Genomic DNA, 26,424 nt, shown 5'->3' on the forward strand with positions numbered 1-26,424 from the left:
TGTGTTCAGCAGCCTTCGTTAAGTTCTCGTCGAATGGGAATAATGATAGCTAACAGAAACTTGTGGCAGCAGCAGAGAAGGAATCAAACGTGGACAAGCAGACTCATCATAGGAACAGCGAGAAATAATAGGGTAAGATTAGCAGATGAGATGGAAGGAAGCAACAATGTGGTAGAGACAGTGGTTTTCTGTTGCACAGAAAGAAAACAGCTGAAATATGCTGAGAGGGAAGCTGCACCGACGATAATAGACAAAGCTGTAATTTCGTCTCGAATGTAGAGTGGCTTTCGATAATATCAATATTATGATGCAGTTTTTTCCAGAATCGTGTTGCCGAAATTAAGAAGAACTAGTGTTATGCAAAGGCAAAGCCAAAATACTGGACACATTTGATTTCGTGTAACGGAATTATGATATACTAGGAGAGGTACTGAGGTCGCACTGACTAACAAGGGCAACTCCCCATCGCACCCCACTCAGATTTAGATGTAAGACGGCCAAGTAGACATCCCGTCAAAAACTGAACACAGATCAAGCATGAAAACAGGAAGAAGATCCACTGAATTATGAAAAAAAGAGGCAAAAGAGAAACAGTGGACGATCCAAGTTGAAGATCTGCACATCGTGCTTATAGTAATGATCACCGTGTCGTGGTTGTGTGATCACTGCGTTGAACTGCGGAGTGGCAGATACAAATATCGCTCGTACCACCCAGACATTTTTTCAGAAAATTATTAACTTTCCGTCCGGTCATTGACCTATCTGTTCTCCTACAGTCTTGGCAATTGTCATACTATACACTGGTTAAAGAATAAGAGTCCTGTGATAAGAACACATTACCGTCGCAAGTAAACGTGGTGAATAGTGAGAGCAGGCAAGATCGCCCGTAGACCTCTCACAGAAATGAAAACAAAAATAAGCGGTTGTGAACTATGTTACAACAAGAGAACTTAAAAGTCAAAACTTCCAAAACGGAACGCAACAGTCATAACATGTGGTACCTGAGTAGAACAAATAGGAGGTACGTAAGTCTGGAGGTCTCTTTCTTACATCTCGCTGTTGCAAACGGAAGTTACACCACGACCCAGACACACATTAGAACGCAGAGAACGGACACGTCAATGACCGAACGGATAGTTCATAATTTTGTGGAAAAAAAATTGGCATGAGCGAGGTATGAAGCTGATCTCCCCTTTCACAGTCCAGCACCGTAACAACATAACCACAACGCCATGGCTACGCACGTATGCTCAACGCTGCACATCTTGAGCTTGGACTGTTCACTGTTTGTGTTTTTCTTTCTATTTTTCTATTTTGCTTCCCTTATCACACTTCATTACACCTTCTTCCTGTTTTCATGCTTGATCTGTGTTCAGTTTCTGAGAGGCTGTCCACTGTCCATCTGTCCATTGGGCCGTTACAACTAAATCTGAGAGGGGGGGGGGGGGGGTGCGATGGATGAGGAGTTTCCCTTGTAAGAAACCGAAAAAGGCAGAGAGTGTGGAAATGACGTTGCCTATCCCGTCGCATGCACCCTAACTAAGCATACGAAGGACTGTCGTGATCAAATAACCGAATATTACACATATCTAACTCAAGCATACAAGGCTATCTCGAATTGTAAGGGTTTTTAACCGTTCCAGCCGCGTTGAACTACACCACAGTAATATAGCTACAACATAATTATCTACAGCAACACTTGTATATCATTGGAATTCATACAACTTCAGCCAAGAAATTACTTGCTACATAATTATATCAAAACATAAAGTATGTGACTAAGAATGTTATAACTATTACAGAGTGCACAGATAGGGTCGGGATACCTAAAGTTTATTAACAAATATTTCAAAACAGAATATGTAGAATGCACCCCTTAATACTAGAAAAAGCTTAATCTAAGATATAATGAAGTAACTTATTTGTACTGGTTCCCATACAGCAATAATGAGAGCTCTGAATGTCCAGTCATAAAACACGAACTCTCTCACGTCGTTCACATTTTAAAAAATTGACGATGAGCTCAGTTAGAATAAATACTGTGGCAGTAAGAAAATGATCACCTTCTGGCTGTCCAGCTGACTAAGTAAAGCTGTAGCTGAGCTGCGAACACTTACTTGAGGTGCGATGACACCGCCCCTCCACAAAGTGCGCATTCTCGCGGCACTGACAGCGCCCGGCGCTGTCGCAGACGGAGTTCTCGCTCAGGTTCATAACGCACTGCTCGGTCAGGAAGCAGGGATCGCCCACAGTTGTGGCAGCTGGAACATGCGAACACATCCAGCACTGTACACGTGACAGCACGGAGCATGGCCGAAGCTTAAACCTGACATACCCCCCCCCCCACCCCCACCCCCCAATTTTTAGAGGCTGTACAGTACTGCTCATAAAAGTAAGGATTGTGATTGTTGGGACAGTTGAAGGGTTGATACCTTTGTTGTATTCAGTATAAGATCGCATCCTATAAAAACACACAAGAAAACCGCGGTGCATCAACCCTTAACTGGGATCATACGGTTTTATAACATAAATGGTATCATGCTGTCTGTCAGACTCCAAAATTTTACTGTTGTTTCAAACAATGACCTCAAATAGTTACACATGTGTTTTAAAACATATGAAACGGAAATATCATAATTAATTTTAATAATCAAGAAGACAATACAGAAAATACGCAAGTGATGTTCCGAAAAAGTGGACTCCCCTACCTTTCTCAAAAATCTAGAAATGAAGCTTTTCGTTATTAAACTCACACTGTGCCAGTCTTTCTCAAGCGACAAGGAAACAGAAACAGAAACAAAATTGCTGGAGAGTTTCAAGAATAAATTCACATTTATTTGCTAACTTTTAAATTTCTTAGAGACCACAATCCGGGTGCTGTGTTAAGTACTGTCTCCTGATACACACAATCCTTAACCCGTATTGCGCCAGTTTTCTTGGCAGCTACATCCGAAGTCTACAGCGACCATGGAAAGGCACAAGGATTTCATCAATAAACATAGCATAGCCTGGGGAGTAACACTGCTGACAGTTCACAATAAAGATGTTAAAAATGTTTGACACTGTGGCAGTAGCATCTGATTTGTTTTCTGTCCCCTCGTCTGGTTTACCAAATAAAAGAGGTGTGGCTGTGAACTAAACCTTTTTCTGTCAAAAATAATACGTTCGGTTCCACCCAATGAGAAAATATCGTCTATAGATTCACTGCCAGATTTCGAGACTGCTGTGAATACAAGTAACGTAACTGATATCTTGATGTCTGGCAGACTTCAGAAATCCAAGAACATGAATATCATGTAAGAAAGGTATGTTCGTTTGGAAGTACTTTTATTTTACAGATGTTATTCATCAATCACTGAAGTTCTCATCTAAAATGTTATGAGTAAAAGTAGACCCGAGAGTTGTTCTGCATCTGGATTCCTACCCGAGGCATTTCCCCTAAGTCACAGACCAGGTATCTGCAACGCTATGTTACGTTGTCTTGTTCTGACATTAGTTGGATCTGGTGCTTTTCTCCATTTGCAACAGCTTCCCCTACCACAAAAGTAGAAATCTCGGCGATATGACTGTTTTTGACTCAGATAACGTTCATATGTTTGTATGTCCACCGTTCCATCATCACCACCACTCTCATCCACCTACCAGTTTTGAATTCGTATTGTCAGCACTCTCTATCTCGAAATCTCGATCAGTGTCACTGTCGTCCAATACTTCATTAATCTTTCCTTCCCAAATGCTTTTCTAAATCTGGTTCGTTTACTCACATAACTCTTTGAGAGTATCCTGTCTTTTCAGGCTGTTTTGAATGGTGATATCGAGCTAGGAGAGGCTCCATATTGTGCAAATAAATTACGAGATACTGTCAGTAATAACAATAATAATATTATACCACTGTTATCGCAAGAAACATGCAATGTTGTTAAACGCGTCCGACGGATAATGATCACACAACTGGTATCATACGTCTGCGAGACGTCATGGCGACTTTACTGCGGATTTACTGAAGGTCAAATAGTGCGATCGGCGCCCCACCTTCAAAGCAAGAAACCAGCATTACAACTGAAAGGTATGCGGTGGGAAAGGGCGAAACGACCCAAGAACGGGAGCGGATGTGCACCAGAAAGCTCGACAGCCGTCTCTTAGACGTATGACACCAGTTAAGGGAGGATTGTAGAATTAGAAAACATAGTTAAATGTTGTCACGTGGATTGAATGCCGGAACAACGGTAAAAAATACCTCAATCTCGCACTACTTGCAAGGCAAGCACACACCCGTCGGGTCACCGATGTTGCTTATCTTTTGCATTGTTGCAGTACATACTTAGCTGCAACAAATACTGATCTGGTACGACGTGCTTCACAAGCGTTTTGGAGAAATCGAGTTTCAAATTTTTACGAGTCTGTTGAATGCCAGCCGTCGAGTAATGGTGATAACTCACCAACCAGAAGTTTGTTCAGTACTGCATTCGAGTAAGATAATTTTCTTTTTTTTTCCCTAACAAACACATACATCGCTTCAACGAATCGTGTTTCTTCAGAAAGCAACAACAATAATAATCATAATAAACACTGTCGTACATTCGTGGCGAGGTATAAGCGAGGAAGTTATCACTTATGTGCCGGTACACACAGGCTCAAGTCTCAAATACATAGAAAGTTATTCAAAGCAGGCACACACACAAATGTATCCATAAATATTATAAAAATTGATGTATGTAAGCATATATGTATGTATGTTCCACATCTGCTCCTAAACCACCTTCCCGATTCAAGAGGATAAGAAGCGCCTGCCTACCAAGGGGATGGAGGTGGGAGTGCAAAAGAAGTGTAGCCCACGACCCGCGAATATCCACACTTTCTTCATCCAGTATTTGAGAACTGGGCACTTAGTGACTTGCAACAAACCTTGCAATGAATTTTAAACCTATACGAAACTTTTTCTCGCTGGAGACCTCCACAAAATGAAGAAAGGAAAAAAGTTTCTTACTTCATAAATATTCACTGTTCATGCTGTAAAATTGCTGCATTAGGCGTGACGGTTGCTTTTTTACTACTTAATGTATTCGCGATCCAGTTTGCAGACACAGTTCACATATACGACTGAATGTACCAGCAATGTTATATCATTCTACGACACATAGCTAAGTAACGTCATAAGCACTGAGATGCGTGAAAACTGAAGAATCATGGATGACGTTTAAATTTATTACTTCTTTGCTACTAACTCTATTCGCAACTCATTTAGAATACAGTATCCAAATACAGTATCCACATATTCCACTGAATGTACCTACAAAATTATATCGTTGTACAACATATAGTTCGGGAGATGTGACGTCAGAAACACTCAGCAGCGTGAATATGAAACTCCAGTGCGAAATTCTTTAGAGAGACAGATAAAGTATGTGTACAAATGTGAGTGACGTATGTTAAATATATGTGGCATGTGGGTATGCGGGCAATACCGCGGGTAAAAAGTCCTTCTAAATCCCTGGATCGATTTCCACCGAACTTGTAACACATATTACTTACTACTGTAACTGGAGGGAAATACTGTGGGGGTGAGAACCAGCAAACTCTTACTGGGGTGGGAGTGATAACGTGGAGAAAAGAGGGGGAGACAGACAGAGAGAGGGGGGGGACAACACGAAGCACAAGGAGAAGGGGAGGAGGAGATGGACACAGAAAGGAGAGTAGAGGGGATGGACAGAGAGAGAGAGAGATAAAGAGGAGATTTACGATTGGAATTGCGACAAACACGTGCCCGCGCAACGCAGGGTTCTCAGTTAGTCGATAAACAAATGATCATTATATCACAATTCCTTATAATATATGGAGTATACGTAGCCGACGAAAGCATCTCTTAGATTATTATTGGTATTGTCCATTTGCGAAGAAACATTTTCTGTAGTGATTACGAAAGAAAAAAAAAGTGGTGTTGCTCAAACGCAATAGGCCCTACGCCTTGACCGAGCGATGTGGCGCAGTGGTTAGCACACTGGACTCGCATTCGGGAGAACGACGGTTCAATCCCGTCTCCGGCCATCCTGATTTAGGTTTTCCGTGATTTCCATAAATCGCTTCAGGCAAATGCCGGGATGGTTCCTTTGAAAGGGCACGGCCGATTTCCTTCCACATCCTTCCCTCACCCGAGCTTGCGCTCCGTCTCTAATGACCTCGTTGTCGACGGGACGTTAAACACTAATCTCCTCCTCCCTACACCTTCTCTGATAGCGCTGAAGCCGGTTCTCGATGGCTGGCGCTCTAGGTTCCTAAAACTACGAGGCTCGATTTCTCAGAAACGTTTCAGAAGCTCATAGCATCAGAGAAACACGTGTCACTTCTAAGTAGGCACTACAATAGTGGGAAAGATGGACAAATTTGGTGACCCGTTGGCGCACGTTTGCCCTGTTAGCATTCCAATTTCTCTCCAGCTTGCCTAACCGTATAGACAAGTTTACAGCTCTCCACTAGCAAGGGGGTGTTTTCTCACAATACCTGAACGCGGTAGCCAGCTGGTGAACAATCAACATCACCTGTCAGCACAAAGCAGCACGAGTCATGCAGAAATAATGTATCTTGAGATTTTGATTTCCATTTGGACACATCTGTGTTATTGAGTGATCAACTCGTTTCATGACAACGATCCCAGTTGCAGCTCCCTAACTAATGACTTCCAGGAGCAACAAAATTTAATTTTCAATGTTTCATGTAGTTATTGATCGATTTATAAAATGTAAAATGCTATCATAATCTACTCATTACGAGACATGCGTTGAAGCAACAAAAGTCATGGGAGACCTCCAAATATTGTGTAGGACCTCCTTTTGCCCGGCGTACTGCAGAAGCTCGATGTGGCACGGACGCGACAAGTCGATGGAAGTTCCCTGCAGAAATATTGAGCCATGCTGCTTTCACAGCCGTCCACAGCTGCGAAAGTGTTGCTGTTACAGAATTTCGTGCACGAACTGACCTCTCGGTTATGTCCCATAAATGTTCGATGGGAGTCATGGCGAGCAATCTTGGTGCCCAAATAATTCGCTGGAATAGTACAGATTGTTCTTCTAACCAACAACTTTGAACCGTTGACGTGAAGTATCGTCATCCACAAAAATTCCATAGTTGTTTGGAAGATGGAGTCCATGACGGTTGCAAATGGTGTCCAAGTAATCGAACATGACCATTTAAAGTCAATTATCGGTTCAGTTGGATCAAAGGGCCCAGTCCACTCCGTGTAAACACAGGCCACACCATTGTTGAGTCACCACCAGGTTGCACAGTGCCTTGTTGACCACTTGGGTCCACGGTTTCGTGGGGTCTGCGCCACACTCGAACCATACTCTCAGCTACTACCAACTGAAATCAAGACTCGTCTGACCAGACCACGGTTTTCCAGTCGTCTAGGGTCCAACCGATATGGTCGCGAGCCCACGAGAGGCGCTGCAGGTAATGTCGTGTTGTTAGCAAAGCCACCTGCGTTGGTCGTCCTCTGCTATATCCACTTAACGCCAAATTTCGCTGAACTGTTTTAATGGATACGTTCGTCGTACGTCCCACATTGATTTCTGCGGTTATTTCACGCACTGTTGTTTGTCTTTTCGCACTGACAACTACTCTACGCAAACGCTGCTGCCATAGGTCGTCGGCCACTGCTTTGTCCGTGGTGAGAGTTAATGCCTGATATGTGGATTCTCGGCTGACTCCTGACTCTGTGGATCTCGGAATACTTAATTCCCTAACAACTTCCGAAGTGGAATGTCCCATGCGTGTAGCTCTAGCCAACATCCCGCGTTGAAAATCTGTTAATTCCCGTCGTGCGATCATAACTTTTTCACGTGAATCACGTGAATAGAAATGACAGCTCCGCCAATGCATTGACCTTTTATACCTCGTATATACGGTACTATCGCAATCTGTATAAAGCTGCTCTATGACTTTTGTCATCTCAGTGTAATTTCATGTTCAAGGTTCAACACAGTAAGACAAGTATGAAGGTTAGATACAGTGTGTATGTCTCGCATAATAAGCATAACTCTCAGCGCTCGAATTACCCATACATATCGGGGCACATCTGACTGGGTCACAGTTTTCCAGTCGTCTAGAGTCCAACCAATACGGCCACGAGCCAAAGAGAGGCGCTGCTTGCGATGTCGTACTGTTAGTAAAGGCACTAGCGTCGGTCGTCTGCTGCCATGCCTCATTAACGCCAATGAGAATGAGAGCACATAACCTTTAAGAAACTATTTCTCGCTGACACCTCGCCCCCCCTTCAAAATGACGAAACTAAAATTATTTATCGCTTACTGCGTTTTTGCTATTCATACAGTAAAACACAATATCACGAATAACATTTTACTTTAGTGCTTCTAAAGTAACAGCTCTATTCGCAACGTATTTTGCAAACAGAATCCATATATACCACTGAACTTACCTGCAAAATTAAATCATTGTGTGGCACATAGTTCAGGAGATCGGTGTCATAAACACTGAGATGCCTGAGAAGCTAGCTTTTGCTTGAAGTGGAGGTGAAACTACATTCATTGAGTATTCCATAATAAGAGCACTTAGCGACTTCCAACAAACCTCAAGCATAATATATAACTTTTTTTCCAAACTCTTACTTGCTAACATCCTTATCGCCAAATGTTTAACCGGTTAACCCATTTGCCCGCATCTGGTGGTCGTGCGGTAGCGTTCTCGCTTCCCACGCCCGCGTTCCCGGGTTCGATTCCCGGCGGGGTCAGGGATTTTCTCTGCCTCGTGATGGCTGGGTGTTGTGTGCTGTCCTTAGGTTAGTTAGGTTTAAGTAGTTCTAAGTTCTAGGGGACTAATAACCACAGCAGTTGAGTCCCAGAGTGCTCAGAGCCATTTGGTTAACCCATTTGTAAAGCGATAAGATGTACAAAGCAGAATTATACACGGACATATGATTGTTTAAACAATCAGCGGATTACCGGTACAGCCTAAGATAGCTGAGGTAAAGCACTAGCTGTCCGACACAATTAAACTGCATTGTAGCGAAGCACCAGTTAACAATTCGCGATTTTAGCGAGATTTTAGCTGACGTCAGATGACGTACGAAGAGTATGACAGCTACGGCAGGGCACCCCAAACACATCCAGGACGTGGTGCAAACAACGAGTCAGTTTTCTGATGTTCTTGTGTAAATTTTCACATTTATAACTGCGGACACTAAGGTGACAATACTCATGGGTATCTCGTAAAATCGTGTCCGACCTCCTTTTTCTGGCATAGTGCAGCAACTCGACGTGGCATGGATTCAAGTCGCCGGCCGCGCTGCCCATGCGGTTCTAGGCGCTCAGTCTGGAACCGCGCGACTGCTACGGTCGCAGGTTCGAATCCTGCCTCGGGAATGGATGTGTGTGATGTCCTTAGGTTAGTTAGGTTTAAGTAGTTCTAAGTTCTAGGGGACTGATGACCACAGCTGTTAAGTCCCATAGTGCTCAGAGCCATTTGAACCATTTGAACTCAAGTCGTTTGAAGTCACCTGCAGAAATATTGAGCTAGATCCCCTCTATCGCCGTCCATAATTGCGAAAATGTTTCCGGTGGAGGATTTTGAGCACGAATTGACCTCTCGATTATGTTCGACGGGATTCATGTCGGGCGATCTGTGTGGCCAAATCATTCGCTCCAATTGTCCAGAATGTTCTTCAAACCAGTCGTGAACAACTGTGACTTGGTGACATGGCGCATTGTCATCCATAAAAATTCCATCGTTTATTTGGGAATATAAAGACCATGAATATCTTCAGGTGGTCTCCATGTAACCGACCATAACCATTCCCAGTCAATGATCGGTTCAACTGGACTAGGGGACCCAGTCCACTTCACGTAAAAACAGCCCACACCATTACGGGGCCACCACCAACTTGCATAGACCTTTGTTGACAACTTGGGCCCATGGCTTTGTAAGGTTTGCACCATATTCGAACTCTACCATCAGCTCCTTCCATCTCATATCGGGACTCATCTGACTGGGCCACGGTTTTCCAGTCGTCTAGAGTCCAACCGATTTGGCCACGAGCCAAGGAGAGGGGCTGCACGCGATGTCGTACTGTTAGTAAAGGCACGAGCGCCGGTCGTCTGCTGCCATACCTCATTAACGCCAAATTTCGCTGCACTCTCCTGACGCATAAGTGCGTCGTACGTCACACATTCATTTGTGCGGTTATTTCACACAGTGTTGGTCGTCTGTTAACACCGACAAATTTACTCAGACACCGCTGCCCTCGGTCGTTAAGTGAAAGCTGTCGGCCACTGCGATGTCCGTCGTGAGAGATAACGCCTCAAATTTGGAATTCGCGGCGCGTTTTTTACATTGTGATCTCGAGATATTTAATTCCCAAACGATTTCCTGAATGGAATGTCGCATGCGTCTAGCTCCAACTACCATTCCGAGTTTGAACTCTGCTAATTACCGTCATGCGCGGCTATACACGGCGGAAACCTTTTCACATGAACCACATGAGGACAAGTGACATCTCCGATAATACTTTGAGTACGCAATACTACCGCCTTGACACCAAACCTTTCTAATGCAGTTATGTGCTATTTTCTGTGGCATTCGAAACAGACGTTGAAGAGGACTCAAAGCGAAGCGACGTGTGCGAAACTCGATCTCTAGTGACAAGATGTCCGCTGCCGCGCCGTCAGGAGGACGTCTGTACAGCTGCACCAAGTGCAAGCAAACGCGCCACTCAAGTACAGCTCGTGAGTTTAGCTGTACACTTGACATCCATCAGCCTGTGCTCTGCTGTTGTAGCGATCAAACAACTTTCTCGTGAAGATACTCAGTGTTTCCCAGCGAACACAACTGTCGGAAAAATGGGCATGGTTGACATTTACGGCGAATGTCACTAAACTTTTAGAGCAACGGTGTGATTTATGCAGAAAACCAAAGGAGCAGGGCGGATTCCGGAACATTTTCCCACACAAGCTGCCTATTACCCGGCGCCTCCTCTCTCAGACATTATTTGCCGTTTCTTGAGCTCTTTCTCTTTTTACTCACGCCGTAAATCCCTTTGTAGCCGTGAATCTGTGTTCGATCAGTGGTAACAACACCAATTGAAGGAGAAATGGCGTCAGAGGAAAATATTTCCAACAACTTGTGCGACCTTGCTGATTGTGTATTGTGTGTTAAACCGGGGAGCTAGAAACGACGGAGAGACTTCGTCCCGCCGTAGCCCTCTGTGGTTCACAACCCCACAACAGGCCACGGCAGTCCACCCATCTCACCACCGTCGCACACCGAACCCAGGGTTATTGTGCAGTTCGGCCCCCAGTGAACCCCCCCCCCCCCTCCACCCCGGAAACGTCACATAACAGACGAGTGTAACCCCAAATGTTTGTGTGGTAGAGCAAATTTTTGTGTACGCAGCCGCGCGGGATTAGCCGAGCGGTCTGAGGCGCTGCAGTCATGGACTGTGCGGCTGGTCCCGGTGGAGGTTCGAGTCCTCCCTCGGGCATGGGTGTGTGTGTTTGTCCTTAGGATAATTTAGGTTAAGTAGTGTGTAAGCATAGGGACTGATGACCGTAGCAGTTAAGTCCCATAAGATTTTATACACATTTTGTTGTGTACGTGTACGTGGAGACAGTGTTTGCGCAGCAATCGCCGACATAGAGTAACTGATAGCAACCGAGGCGGAATAAGAGGAACCAGCCCGCATTCGCCGAGTCAGATGGAAAACCGCCTTAAAAACCATGTGCAGGCTGACCGGCACACCGGACCTCGACACTAATCCGCCGGGCGGATTCGTGCCGTGGACCGTCACGCCTTCCCGCTTGGGAAGCAGCGCGTTAGACCGCGCGGCTAGCCGGGCGGGCTGATCTTGCTGATACTAAATGGTTCAAATGGCTCTGAGCACTATGCGACTTAACGTCTGAGGTCATCAGTCGCCTAGAACTTAGAACTAATTAAACCGAACTAACCTAAGGACACCACACACATCCATGCCCGCGGCAGGATTCGAACCTGCGACCGTAGCGGTCGCTCGGCACCAGACTGTAGCTCCTAGAACCGCACGGCCACTCCGGCCGGCTTGCTGATACTGTTATGGTTTTTATTTCAGTGTACTTAATGTTGGATCGTAGTGTCCTTTCTGTGAGATAAATATTATTTTAGTCTATGACTGTGGAGTAACCATAAACTTTTTTAGCGCTTTCTTTTACATAATATTTTCAATTTCACCGTTTTCCTCTATGTCTTCAATGGACAGATGGCAGTGTGCCACAATTAGGGGCTTTATATTTCACGTACCTAATGATGTGTAAAACTGACTTAACCTTTCTTTGAAATTACGTGTGATAATTATAAACACTTATAGATCTGAAGACGGCAAAACAACGTTTTTGAAACTAGTAATCAGGATATGTATAAACTGCTATCTGGACAATAAAACTGAAGATGGTAATATAACTTTACTGAAACTAGTATTCAGGATATGTATCATTTGCGATCTGAGCAATAAAACTTCTCTGTTGAAAGCTTTTTTACATCGATATAGAGCTCGCACTCATTCTGACAATGTCAGGTTGTTACAACATTTTTACACGTTTCCTTTAGAAGCGCCCATGAAGTAATGGTGCCTCCACGAACCCCCGCCGTAGACCACATGAAATACAGAAGTACCAGTTTTTCTCAATTTGCCTAAGCTTGAGGAAGTGTGTAATATTCATACTTTGACTCTGTAATGTAGGATAGTGACACTAAGACGACACTTCTGTTGGATATACAAATGGCCCCTAGCCCAACGGCTATCCAAAACCCTTGACCCCACCTTTCTATCAGCAACAGTACAAACCTATTAGTACGCGAGGTATTAGCCCTGGAAAAATCCCCTTTCCATGCGCCGCGTTTTGGAACATACTGCTAAGCATGTTGTTGCATACGTACCGATACATTTATAGTTTTGTGAGGAAGTTATGTATGGGGGTGTGTAATAAACCGCAACCAATTTTTTTTTTTTCATATGTCCAAGCACGTACAAGTCAGACGAGGCCAAATCAGGGTTGCAGGGTGCATCAGGCACCACTGACCAGTCCATTTTTGAAATCATTTGCGTTGTGAAATATGTGCGGGGGCATGCTAAGCCTAGTTTGAAAGGTGGCTACACTGAGTCACAGCGCCAGAGATCGCGCCAAAGAGTTTTATTCCGCCGCCTCCACTGGCAGTGCTTGTTGAGAAGTTCCCGTGAGCTGTGCTTGTTCAGAAGTTGCTGTGGGATGTCGATTGCTATACTAGTTGAGGCCATGTTGTGTGCAGTTGTTTTGATGGGCTAGACACCAGATGTTGTTGGATGTTGTAATGATCAGAGTGTACTTTTCGTCAATATATATGAAGGTAAAGAAAATTTTTTATTTCAAATGTCTTAAACAATAATGCCTCTTGGTCACAGGTTCAGTCAACAAAGCATCTGGCTTGTGTTCATGTATTAGAGTGTAATTCTGGTTTCTATGTGCAATTATAGTATTTCTGTTTTTTTTTAATTACTTCATTGTGAATGGCGTTTAAAGCATTTTGTCGAAGTGAGGAAGAACCGTGCCAGATGCGTACGTTGAATCGCACTTCCACACACAGAACAGTTACACTTGTGCTTTGTCGTTTCGTAGCTTTTATAGTTGCTGGGGACTTCATTAATTAATTGTGTCAACGCAAATTTCATTTCATTCTTTGTTGTTATTCTATGCAATCAGATTGCGTACTAATACTACTCAGGCCAACCGGACACACAGCTACTAAAAAAACAAAAAACAAAATATTTGCATTATAAATAATTAAGCCCCCATGCAAGTTACATAGATTAATCTGTTGATTGTGAACTTTAACGTGTCTGTCGCTCTAACCACATTATCAGCGAATCCTCTATTGGATTTGTGACAATACTGTCATCCGACTGCAGCGCTGTCTGTCTGCGATGTCGGTTTCTCTGTTACCAAACCTCTTCACGAAACGCCGAACATTTATGATGTCCATTACAGCGCCTCGTACATTTTTTCATCGATGTGGGTAAAACAACTTTAAAAACATGGATAAAGAACCAGAACCCTGAATTTTTCCAAACTGGTTTTGATGGCTGGGTTCAATGACAGTGCAAATGTGTAGAAATACATGGTGACCACACTGTGTGACGAAGGTCATTGGATAGCGATATGCACATACGCAGATGGCGGTAGTATCGCGTACGCAAGCTATAAAAGAACAGCGCGTTGGCGGAGCTATCATTTGTTCTCAGGTGATTCAAGTGTTGCCGGCGGCGGTGGCCATGCGGTTCTAGGCGCTCAGTCCGGAACCGCGCGACTGCTACGGTCGCAGGCTCGAATCCTGCCTCGGGCATGGATGTGTGTGATGTCCTTAGGTTAGTTAGGTTTAAGTAGTTCTAAGTCTAGGGGACTGATGACTACAGATGTTAAGTCCCATAGTGCTCAGAGCCATTTGAACCATTTTTGATTCAAGTGAAAAGGTTTCCGAAGTAATTATGATCTCACGACGGTAATTAACAGATTGGGTAGTCGAAGCTGCACACATGGGACATTCCATTTCGGAAATCGTTAGGGAATTTAATATTCTGAGACCCACGGTGTCAAGAGTGTGCCGAGAATACCAAATTTCGGTCATTACCTCTAACCACAGGCAATGCAGTGGCCGACGGCCTTCGCTTAACGGCCGGGAACAGCGGCGTTTGCGTAGGGATGTCATTGCTAAAAGGCAAGCAACACTGCGTGAAACAGCCGCAGAAATCAATGTCGGACGAGACGAACGTATCCGTCAGGACAGTGCGGCGAAATCTGGCATTAAAGGGCTATCTCGGCAGACGACCGACGCGAGTGCCTTTGCTAGCAGCACGACATCGTCTGCTGGTGATCGTGTCGGTTAGGCGCCAGACGACTGGGAAAGCGTGACACGATCAGACGAGTCCCGACTTCAGTTTGTAGAAGCTGACGGTAGGGTTCGAGTGTGGCGGAGGTCCCACGAAGCCGTGCACCCAAGTTGTCAACGAGGCACTGTGCAAGCTGGTGGTGGCTCCATAGTGAGTTGGGCTGTATTTACATGGAACGCACTGCGTCCTCTGGTCCAGCTGAACCGATCGCTGACTGTTCGGCTATGTCGAGGCCGCCTGCAGCCATTCACGGATTCCATGTTTCCAAGCAAAGATGGCGTTTTTATGGATGACAATGCATCATGTCACCAGGCCACAATTGTTTACGATTAGTTTGAAGAATATTTTGGACAATTCGAGCGAATGAATGCCATCGAATATTTATGGAACATAAACGAGAGTTCAGTTTCGTGCACGAAATCCTGCACCGGCAACGGTTTCGGTATTATGGACGGCTACAGTTACAGCATGTCTCAATATTTCTGTGGGGGACTTCCAACGACTTTTTGGTTCCATGTCACGTCAAGCTGTTGCACCATGCCGGGCAAAAGGAGGTCCGATATGATATTAGGCGGTATCGTATGACTTTTTTCGGTGCATTTTGAACCGTAGTGTTGCATAGAGGACAGTTCAGTCTGTGATCTGTTCCAATTCGCTGTTATATTTTAAATATAAAATTTTTACGACAGAGGAGGCACAGCTTTTTGATCTACCCTCGTATTATAATAGGCATTTAATAAGATTTTCCCCAGTATTTACTATTTTGCAAAATACCATGTGTAGAAGGATGAAAGTTTTTGGCACCTGTTAACATCAGTATCAGAAAATTTGGACAAAACGACAACAAATTTAGCGATGTGCTGGTTACTCATACAACATACTGGGCGAAGGGCATTAAGGTATTCAATGTGTAGTCATGAATAAAATACATTTGAAAATTCAAATGAATTTCTCGTTCATCGGTATTGGCTTACGTCGAATACTTATTTTACCATAAGAATAGCGACTGCTGACAAAAAAAGGCAGATCTTGCGAAGTTTTGCAAAGGTAATATTGCAGCGTTACCTCAAAAATGTGAGGTATGGTGATGAGAGTATACAGATGCAGCACCCCAGTTGCGAAATAATCAGTCAGTTTGCGTATTCACAAGAAAATAAATCGAAAGCTGCGTAGCTGATGTAGATCCAATCAGAGGTGAAATTCTACACTTTACACTTGTTTGTCCTCTACGTGTACCCAAGGGAAATAACATCGTTCAGTATATTCATTACTTTTATCGATTTCCCCTACTGTTTTATTGTTAAACTAGTTGAGTAGATAGAAGCGCTTGTAATATTGTGTTACAGAAGAATGCTGAAGATTAGATGGGTAGATCACGTAACTGATGAGGAGGTACTGAACAGAATTGGGGAGAAGAGAAAATTGTGGCACAAACTGTCAAGAAGAAGGGATCGGTTGGTTGGACACATTCTGAGGCATCAAGGAATCGCCAATTTAGTACTGGAGGGAATCGTGTGGGTTAAAAATCGTAGAGGGAGACCAAGAGGTGAATACAGTAATCAGATTCAGAAGGATGTAGGTTACAGTAGTTATTCGGACATGAAGATGCTTGCACAGGATAGAGTAACATGTAGAGCTGCATCAGACCAGTCTTTGGACTGAAGACCACAACAGCAACAACAACAGCTGAGTACCTGGTGTTTCCTGGGTACGTACCTTTTCCATTCTTCTATCAGTCCATTTCTCCCGTCACCCTCTGTTTGTCCATCTCCTCCTTCACCCGTTCTCTGTCCATCTCCTCCGCCCCCTCACTCTGAGCACTACCTCCTCAACCCCATTCTCGATCTATTTCCTCCTTCCCTCTCTCTACCTATTTTTTCGGCCTATTGTGTCTGTTATCTCCTGCTCTTTCCTTTCCCTGTTTCTCCCTACCTCTGTCCATCTCATCCTCCACCCCATTTTTGCCCATCCCGTCCTTCCCCACTGGCTGTTTATCCGTCCCTCCCTCCCCCTTTTCTCTCCATGTTATCACGCTCACCCCAATAGGAGGCTGCTGATTCCCATCCCCACAATACTTATTTCCAGACTGTAACTGATGTGTGTACCATAATTTGGTTGACATCGTTCCAGTATTTCTATCGCTCCAGGAATTTAGAATAAACTTTTAACCTGGGGCTTTGCCAGCGTGCGCACAAGTCAGATGTATTTAACATATTGCAACGTATTTGTACATATTTCGCCTGTATCTCTAGCGAATTTGCCGGCCGAAGTGGCCGTGCGGTTAAAGGCGCTGCAGTCTGGAACCGCAAGACCGCTACGGTCGCAGGTTCGAATCCTGCCTCGGGCATGGATGTTTGTGATGTCCTTAGGTTAGTTAGGTTTACCTAGTTCTAAGTTCTAGGGGACTAATGACCTCAGCAGTTGAGTCCCATAGGGCTCAGAGCCATTTGAACCATTTGAACCATCTAGCGAATTTCGTCCTGCAGTTTCGTTTCCAAGCAGCTGTTTTATAATGTCATGTCTCCTGAACTATGAGCTGTAAAATAGTATAAATTTAATGGTATTATTCAGTGAATATTTAGATACTGTATGACAAATGTGTTGCGAATCATTAGTAGTAAAGACATATTAAATTAATACGTCATGCATGATCCGACAGTTTTTCATGCATCTGAGTATTTGACGTCATACATCCCGAAGTATATGTTATAAAATGATATATTTTTTTGGGTACACTCAGCGCAGATGAGGGTACTGTTTCCGAAAATAGAGCTAGTAGCTTGCACGACGCGGCAGTTTTTCACACATCCCAGTGTTCATGACGTCATATCTCCTAAAATATGCGTCGTATAATGACATAATATTTCTGATACATTTTGTGGTGTATGTGAATATTGTCTACAAAATGTGCCGCGAATACAATTAACGGTAAACAAGTAACACATTAAAACTACGTTCTTCATGCGACAGTTTTACTGCATGAACGGTGAAATTATAGTAAGTGATAAACTTTTTTCCATTCATCATATTGTGGGGGCCAGAAACAGTTTCGTAAAGTTTAGAAATTATGTGTAAAATCTGTATCAAGTCTCTAAGTGCTCCCATTCTGAAATAGTGGATGCCGAAAGCATGGGAATTCACATTTCGTGTGCTACACTACCTTCTCACCCCCTTCACTTTTATAGGTAGGAGGTTGTACGTTATTACACCTGCCGCCGTTGTGGCCGAGCGGTTCTAGGCGCTTCAGTCTGGAACCGCGCGACCACTACGGTCGCAGGTTCGAATCCTGCCTCGGTCATGGATGTGTGTGATGTCCTTAGGTTAGTTAGGTTTAAGTAGTTCTAAGTTCTAGGCGACTGATGACCTCAGATGTTAAGTCCCATAGTGCTCAGAGTCATTTGAACCATTTTTGTTGTTACACCCACAGCGGCGATTTCCAGAAAGTAAGTGATACGCGTAGCAAGTTTGGCTGAAATTGGTCAGTGCAAAAAAATGGTTCAAAATGGCTCTGAGCACTATGGGACTCAACATCTTAGGTCATAAGTCCCCTATTAGAACTACTTAAACCTAACTAACCTAAGGACATCACACACACCCATTCCCGAGGCAGGATTCGAACCTGCGACCGTAGCAGTCCCGCGGTTCCGGACTGCAGCGCCAGAACCGCTAGACCACCGCGGCCGGCTGGTCAGTGGATTAGAAGGAGATCGGGAACACACATACAGGTACAAATGTATATACATACATACATTTTCATAGTAGATATGGATTATGAACAACACCGAAGTTTGTGTAACTAACGTTCTCTTGAGATATAGAGATATATGAATTTTTTCTTATTCAGTGCGTTTGGTACCCCCGAGGAGACACCTAGGTCTATTCTTGTAAGGTGCGTAATCAAGGTAGAAGATGTACTCTGGACCAGGTTAAGTCAATAGAAGTCTCAAAAAATAAATTAATTATTACCGACCGCGCGTACAGGTCATGTGGGTACCTACACTGCCGTCCACCAACGTGCTGGGGGCTCCCTCCCGCGCCTCGTCCTTGACTGCCCGGGAGTGCAGCGTAAAGGGCCACTCAAGATCGGCTAGGCTGTCGCTGCGCAAACGTCTTCTTGCCGTTGCCAGCGAGTTCAGACTCGGCAACGCCGCACGTAATGTTCGGCAGTTCTAACAGCATCCAGTTATTTGCAGGCGAGACACCAAATTATGCTGTTAAATTTCTTGGCAATCCTTTATCACCTTCATGAAACACTTTGAATAGTCTATATTATAAAGGGTGATCAAAAAGTTTCCGTTTGAGGGCGTTGCTGCGCCGTGTATGCAACGCAGCGCGATTCCGATGCGGGTATACCGGCACAGACACGTAGGCAAGGGATTGGTGTGGCATTCGAGTCCTTCCGACGTGTGCGCGGTTAATGCACAAACGTGAACTATGGCGACGTTGTTAGTAAAAGCGTCCAAACAGGACCAACATCCTGTTATTCTTTTCTTGACTGCCGAAGGACAAACATCAGTGAACGTCTGTCGGAGAATGAAGAATGTGTATGGGGCAGCATGTTCGTCGAAAACCACCGTTGTGGAATGGTGCGCCAAGTTCCGTGCTGGTCGCGACAAGACGACAGCCGATCTGGGAAGCCAGCACCATCCATTACTGACAAGAGGGAGACACTGGGGCACCCACCTCATGGCCCTGATCTCCCCCTATGCGAATGTCACACCTTCGGTCCCTTAAAAGAAGCCTTGAAGGGTCGATGATTAACGTCTGACAAGGATGTGTAGCAGACAGTGGAACTTCCCCTTTGTATGTAAAGAATGACAGTGCTGGAAAAACTCTTTGCGTTATTTGATTTTCAAACAGCTCAGCAAAGCTGAACATACTCAGACAGTTCTCTCTTTACTTATTCAGATCATCACAAAACTGACACACAATATTTTTAGCGCAACGCAATCTGACTTTCAATGATCCCTACAAAAGAATGGCCATCCCAATTGGCATAAAAAAATTCCAACACAGACATGAGCTGTAACAATAATCTTTATTTAGAAAGTGACAGTTCCCTTTCTTCTACAAAATGTCATATACACTCTGTTTCGTACAATAAATGTAACATATTTAACTTCACTTTGAATTACAACATTCTTACCTGGTTCATCACCTGCAATTAGTACGCCAATATAAAAAGGATTGACTCCCTGAAAAAGCTTATTTTTACATTTACATTGGTTTTCTAAATCTGACCTATACTTTCATGAATCACTTACCTCACAAAAATTTTCGTTACTTGAACTACTGGAATACAGCGAGCTCCAATACTGCCAGCTAAATAAAGATTCTAACTACTGAAGGCACTAACTACTGATAGGCATAGTTAGCAAATGAAAGATTTTGATTGAGAACAAACAACGTATTTACCTTAATAGTGCTCAAAAGTCATAACATATATATATCAGTTCATGACAACCAGTCTTACAAATTTCCTTTTTGTGACGGACACAAATCCAGATCGTCCGCTCATAGTAACCCCTCAAAACTCTGGCATCTCTCTCCCCACATTCACCACTGCTGGCGGCTCACCTCCAACTGCCCAACGCTACTCCTGTTCACATCCAACTGCCCAACACTACACTAGCGAATATTCCAAGAATGAGTCCAACCAGCCACAGACTGAACACAGCGCAGTCAGCGATTTTCATACAGAGCGCTACGTGGCGTTACCAACATAAAAACCTAAACAGCTTACTTACAACAGTTACGGACTTCTTCATGTAGGAGGACACAGTGTTTTACAAAAAGGATGTCTTCAACCTGCTGTGATTTGCCGGACTGGCATACCGATTGTGAACTGTACGGCCTTCGAACAGAACGTGTTTGATCGCGCCTTATACTAAACAACTTATCCGAGCACGGTCCCAGTTCGAGATTGCCCATCTAACGCTTGCTGGTGCAGCAGAAATTACACTCCTGGAAATTGAAATAAGAACACCGTGAATTCATTGTCCCAGGAAGGGGAAACTTTATTGACACATTCCTGGGGTCAGATACATCACATGATCACACTGACAGAACCACAGGCACATAGACACAGGCAACAGAGCATGCACAATGTCGGCACTAGTACAGTGTATATCCACCTTTCGCAGCAATGCAGGCTGCTATTCTCCCATGGAGACGATCGTAATGCTGGATGTAGTCCTGTGGAACGGCTTGCCATGCCATTTCCACCTGGCGCCTCAGTTGGACCAGCGTTCGTGCTGGACGTGCAGACCGCGTGAGACGACGCTTCATCCAGTCCCAAACATGCTCAATGGGGGACAGATCCGGAGATCTTGCTGGCCAGGGTAGTTGACTTACACCTTCTAGAGCACGTTGGGTAGCACGGGATACATGCGGACGTGCATTGTCCTGTTGGAACAGCAAGTTCCCTTGCCGGTCTAGGAATGGTAGAACGATAGGTTCGATGACGGTTTGGATGTACCGTGCACTATTCAGTGTCCCCTCGACGATCACCAGTGGTGTACGGCCAGTGTAGGAGATCGCTCCCCACACCATGATGCCGGGTGTTGGCCCTGTGTGCCTCGGTCGTATGCAGTCCTGATTGTGGCGCTCACCTGCACGGCGCCAAACACGCATACGACCATCATTGGCACCAAGGCAGAAGCGACTCTCATCGCTGAAGACGACACGTCTCCATTCGTCCCTCCATTCACGCCTGTCGCGACACCACTGGAGGCGGGCTGCACGATGTTGGGGCGTGAGCGGAAGACGGCCTAACGGTGTGCGGGACCGTAGCCCAGCTTCAAGGAGACGGTTGCAAATGGTCCTCGCCGATACCCCAGGAGCAACAGTGTCCCTAATTTGCTGGGAAGTGGCGGTGCGGTCCCCTACGGCACTGCGTAGGATCCTACGGTCTTGGCGTGCATCCGTGCGTCGCTGCGGTCCGGTCCCAGGTCGACGGGCACGTGCACCTTCCGCCGACCACTGGCGACAACATCGATGTACTGTGGAGACCTCACGCCCCACGTGTTGAGCAATTCGGCGGTACGTCCACCCGGCCTCCCGCATGCCCACTATACGCCCTCGCTCAAAGTCCGTCAACTGCACATACGGTTCACGTCCACGCTGTCGCGGCATGCTACCAGTGTTAAAGACTGCGATGGAGCTCCGTATGCCACGGCAAACTGGCTGACACTGACGGCGGCGGTGCACAAATGCTGCGCAGCTAGCGCCATTCGACGGCCAACACCGCGGTTCCTGGTGTGTGCGCTGTGCCGTGCGTGTGATCATTGCTTGTACAGCCCTCTCGCAGTGTCCGGAGCAAGTGTGGTGGGTCTGACACACCGGTGTCAATGTGTTCTTTTTTCCATTTCCAGGAGTGTAGATTTTCAATATTTCATGCAGTTATTGACCGAATTTAAAAATTTTAAATTGGCTGTTCATTAAGAGCTACAGTCGTAGGTTAAAATTTCATTACAGTTAGTCACGTGTTACAGTTAGGCTGCGTAACTCACTGCTCGCAAATTTCAGAGACTATATTCACCCAGTATTTGAGATTGAGAGCACGTCGCATCTTCTTGTACACTTTACAAACATTTATCTAAAGATTTTCTCTCTGATTCCCTGGAAAAGATAAAAAAGTTTGTCACTAGTTTCATTTTCACTGTAAATGCATTAAAACTGGAGCAACAGGTATGATGTTTTAATTTATTAATTCTCTGTTACCAGCTCATTTGCAGCACATTCTTAGAAGGTACCTACGTATACCACACAATGAATCTGCAAAATTATTATGTTGTACGACTCGTAGTTCGAGAGACATGATGTGTTAAACAGAAAAGGTGGATTCTTTGAAGGGGGGTTATATTTTCTCACCTATGGTGTGATATCGAGGACATAAATTAAATTTTGTTTTGTTCAGGAATATGATCGTACACACATGCAACGAAATTTCTTAGTTTTCAGTTTCAACGTTTTGTTGACACAGCACAACAACTTCCTTAATATTTCACAAAGCGTTTATTATCAGATCTGTCACAGTTGCAGTACATGTGGCTAGAGTTTGATTCTGACTTGCTAAGTAGGCACACGTTGATTGTGACAGTCAAAATGGCTCTGAGCACTATGGGACTTAACTTCTGAGGTCATCAGTCCCCTAGAACTTAGAACTACTTAAACCTAACTAACGTACGGACATCACACACATCCATGCCCGAGGCAGGATTCGAACCTGAGACCGTAGCGGTCGCGCGGTTCCAGACTGTAGCGCCTATAACCGCTCGACCACCCCGGCCGGCGATTGTGACAGTCATCTGTGAACATTTCATATAGCATGTATTGCCATTTTGATGGTTGTCATTAAGATCAGGCACTTTCAGTGCAGCCTCAGTAGGCCAGGTTTGAGAATGAACCAATTGGTTCGAAACTAATGGCCAAACGTATCTATTGCAACTGTGACGGATTTAATAATAAACGCTTCAATAAAAACGATTAGCGTTAACGTTGCGCAAGCTGTGCTTTACACACCATTACAGCAACGGAAGCGTTCTCCAGACACCACATCCCCGCGTGTCTCACGATCCCATACTGAAGCAGTTGCACCATGTTTCTGTGAAACTTAGCATTGGTCTACGTTATATCTATACCTTAGAGTTTCCTTTCACTTCCCCCAGTGCAACTTCATCATAACAGAAGCGAAAAAAGGCAACGCTTACACCTTTCTCAACAAGAATTTGTTTTTGTGTATATCTCTCTTCCTTTTGGACATTGCAAATATGTACTGTAGGTAAATCGTCTGTCCTGGTGCTTCACCTCCATTCGTCTCAGAATTTCAGCTATTTTATTTCGTCTCATATTATCGAAGGCTATCGAAAACAATCAAATGGCTCTAAGCACTAACTTAAGACTTAAACGTCTGAGTTCATCAGTCCCATAGACTTAGAACTACTTAAATCTAACTAACCTAATGACATCACACACATCCATGCCCGAGGCAGGATTCGAACCTGCGACAGTAGCAGCAGTTCGGTTCCCGACTGAAGCGCCTATAACCGCTCGGTCACAGCAGCCGGCTCTTGGGATCATTAAAGTGGAGAATCCTGGGAAAGATTCATCACTGCGCTGCAATTAGAAAAGTATCCTGACAGCATTTGCAGCTGGAAGTCCCAACCTGAACTCAACTGTGGGAAACTGGAAACGGGACGGCGAGTTCTCCAGGCAGGCGGCTGCCAGAAGGCACAGCGCCAAACGAGGCCCAGTTGGCTCTCGACGAGCAGGACCGGCCACAAGTCAGGTTCAGGAAGCCAAGTGTGACGAACAGACCTTCGACGTTCCTCATTCACACGATACGTTGTTAGAGCGTGTGCAGTGCGGCATCAGAGACAACTGAGAATGATTTAGTCGCCATGCACGTACTTAGGTTGACAGATACGGGCACTAAATACAGGGGAAAACATTCTACGCTAATCCGTGTACTCGGTACGTCACACACTATACACACCTACCAGGGTCTTCATCGGGTGAGTAGCTCAGCTCAGGACAAATTTTCTCATTGTACTATCGCTGCCTCCGTATCCGAGATTGCTTGCGAGGTGGCACTTGAGCCGTTGGCACATCGACCGTGCTTTCGAACGTCAACGTCGAGTGTGCCGAGTACAACGTGCTGCTGGCCGCTCGCAAGAAAAACTCCCCATCGCAACACCCGCAGATTTATTGCTAAAGATGGTCCAGTTGATAGCCCGCCAAATACTGAACACAGACCAAGATTAAAAACAAGAATAAGGTATACTAGATTGAAAAAAAAAAGCAAAATAGAAACAGTGGACTGTCCAAGAAAAAGAAATGCAATAAAAAGCTGTCTGAAACAGCAATTTGCGCCGCCAAGTAGGCGAGACGTAAATATTTATTTATTTTTCACAACATTGTGAACTCTCCTATCTGTCATTGAAATGTTTGTTATCTTTCTGTAGTCTTAGAGTTGTCGTACTATACACTGATTATAAAATATGAGTAATATGCTAAGAATACGTTACCGTTGCAAGTAAATGTGCTGAATATTGGCCGTCCGGAGTGGCCGAGCGGTTCTAGGCGCTTCAGTCTGGAACCGCGCGACCGCTACGGTCGCAGGTTCGAATCCTGCCTCGGGCATGGATGTGTGTGATGTACTTAGGTTAGGTAGGTTTAAGTAGTTCTAAGTTCTAGGGGACTGATGACCTCAGATGTTAAGTCCCATAGTGCTCAGAGCCATTTGAACCATTTTTTGATGAATATTGAGAGAAGGCGAGATACCACATAGATGTCTACAGGAATCGAAACAACAAATAAACGGGTGTGAACTATGTTATAACAAACGAATTCAGAAGACGTCCAAAACGGAACACAATTTCAAAAACGTTAAAAACGTATGTTCTGAAAGACCTCAGAGAAACTGTGCGATTGTCAAACTGTTGCGTTCATTTGTTGCAGCTCATGTAACGAACTATTATGTTTTCATCATTTCCTTGGGAGCGATCACATTGAAATTCATACGAACACCTATATGGGGCAAGCAGGCAATCGTACGAATTGGGTGCGTCGATAAGATATTCCTGTCATATGACACACGTACTGTCACTAATGCCGTGTATGACATGTTGTTGTTGTTGTTGTTGTCCTCAGTCCTGAGACTGGTTTGATGCAGCTCTCCATGCTACTCTATCCTGTGCAAGCTTCTTCATCTCCCAGTACTTACTGCAACCTACATCCTTCTGAATCTGCTTAGTGTATTCATCTCTTGATCTCCCTCTACGATTTTTACCCTCCACGCTGCCCTCCAATGCTAAATTTGTGATCCCTTGATGCCTCAGAACATGTCCTACCGACCGGTCCCTTCTTCTTGTCAATTTGTGCCACAAACTCCTCTTCTCCCCAATTCTATTCAATACCTCCTCATTAGTTATGTGATCTGTCCATCTAATGTTCTGCATTCTTCTGTAGCACCACATTTCGAAAGCTTCTATTCTCTTCTTGCCCAAACTCTTTATCGTCCATGTTTCACTTCCACACATGGCTACACTCCATACAAATACTTTCAGAAATGACTTCCTGACACTTAAATCTATACTCGATGTTAACAAATTTCTCTTCTTCAGAAACGCTTTCCTTGCCATTGCCAGTCTACATTTTATATCCTCTCTACTTCGACCATCATCAGTTATTTTGCTCCCCAAATAGCAAAACTCCTTTACTACTTTAAGTGTCTCATTTCCTAATCTAATTCCCTCAGCATCACCCGACGTAATCCGACTACATTCCATTATCCTCGTTTTGCTTTTGTTGATGTTCATCTAATATCCTCCTTTCAAGACACTGTCCATTCCGTTCAACTGCTCTTCCAAGTCCTTTGCTGTCTCTCACAGAATTACAATACCAGATGTGTTTCCCGGTGAAGAATTCGGTTGACTTATTGCCTTGTCATCAAACGTTTGCGGTTCCCATTCGAAAGCCACTTCCTTCCCGCTGCTACTGCAGTAGTTGTGTAGAATCAATTG

At 44.6% G+C, this 26,424-nt stretch overlaps 1 protein-coding gene across 1 annotated transcript in view; it reads right to left on the bottom strand.

The window, feature by feature from the left end:
- Window positions 1–26,424, bottom strand: part of LOC126187644 (prion-like-(Q/N-rich) domain-bearing protein 25) — a 196,361-nt gene that overhangs the window by 32,881 nt on the left and 137,056 nt on the right. The window contains exon 4 of the mRNA XM_049928847.1: window positions 2,118–2,261. Within this exon, the coding sequence (XP_049784804.1) occupies window positions 2,118–2,261 (144 nt within the window). The remainder of the gene's footprint in view (window positions 1–2,117; window positions 2,262–26,424) is intronic.

The sequence above is a fragment of the Schistocerca cancellata genome, chromosome 1, assembly GCF_023864275.1.
Source record: "Schistocerca cancellata isolate TAMUIC-IGC-003103 chromosome 1, iqSchCanc2.1, whole genome shotgun sequence".
NCBI classification, from domain to species: Eukaryota; Metazoa; Arthropoda; class Insecta; order Orthoptera; family Acrididae; genus Schistocerca; species Schistocerca cancellata.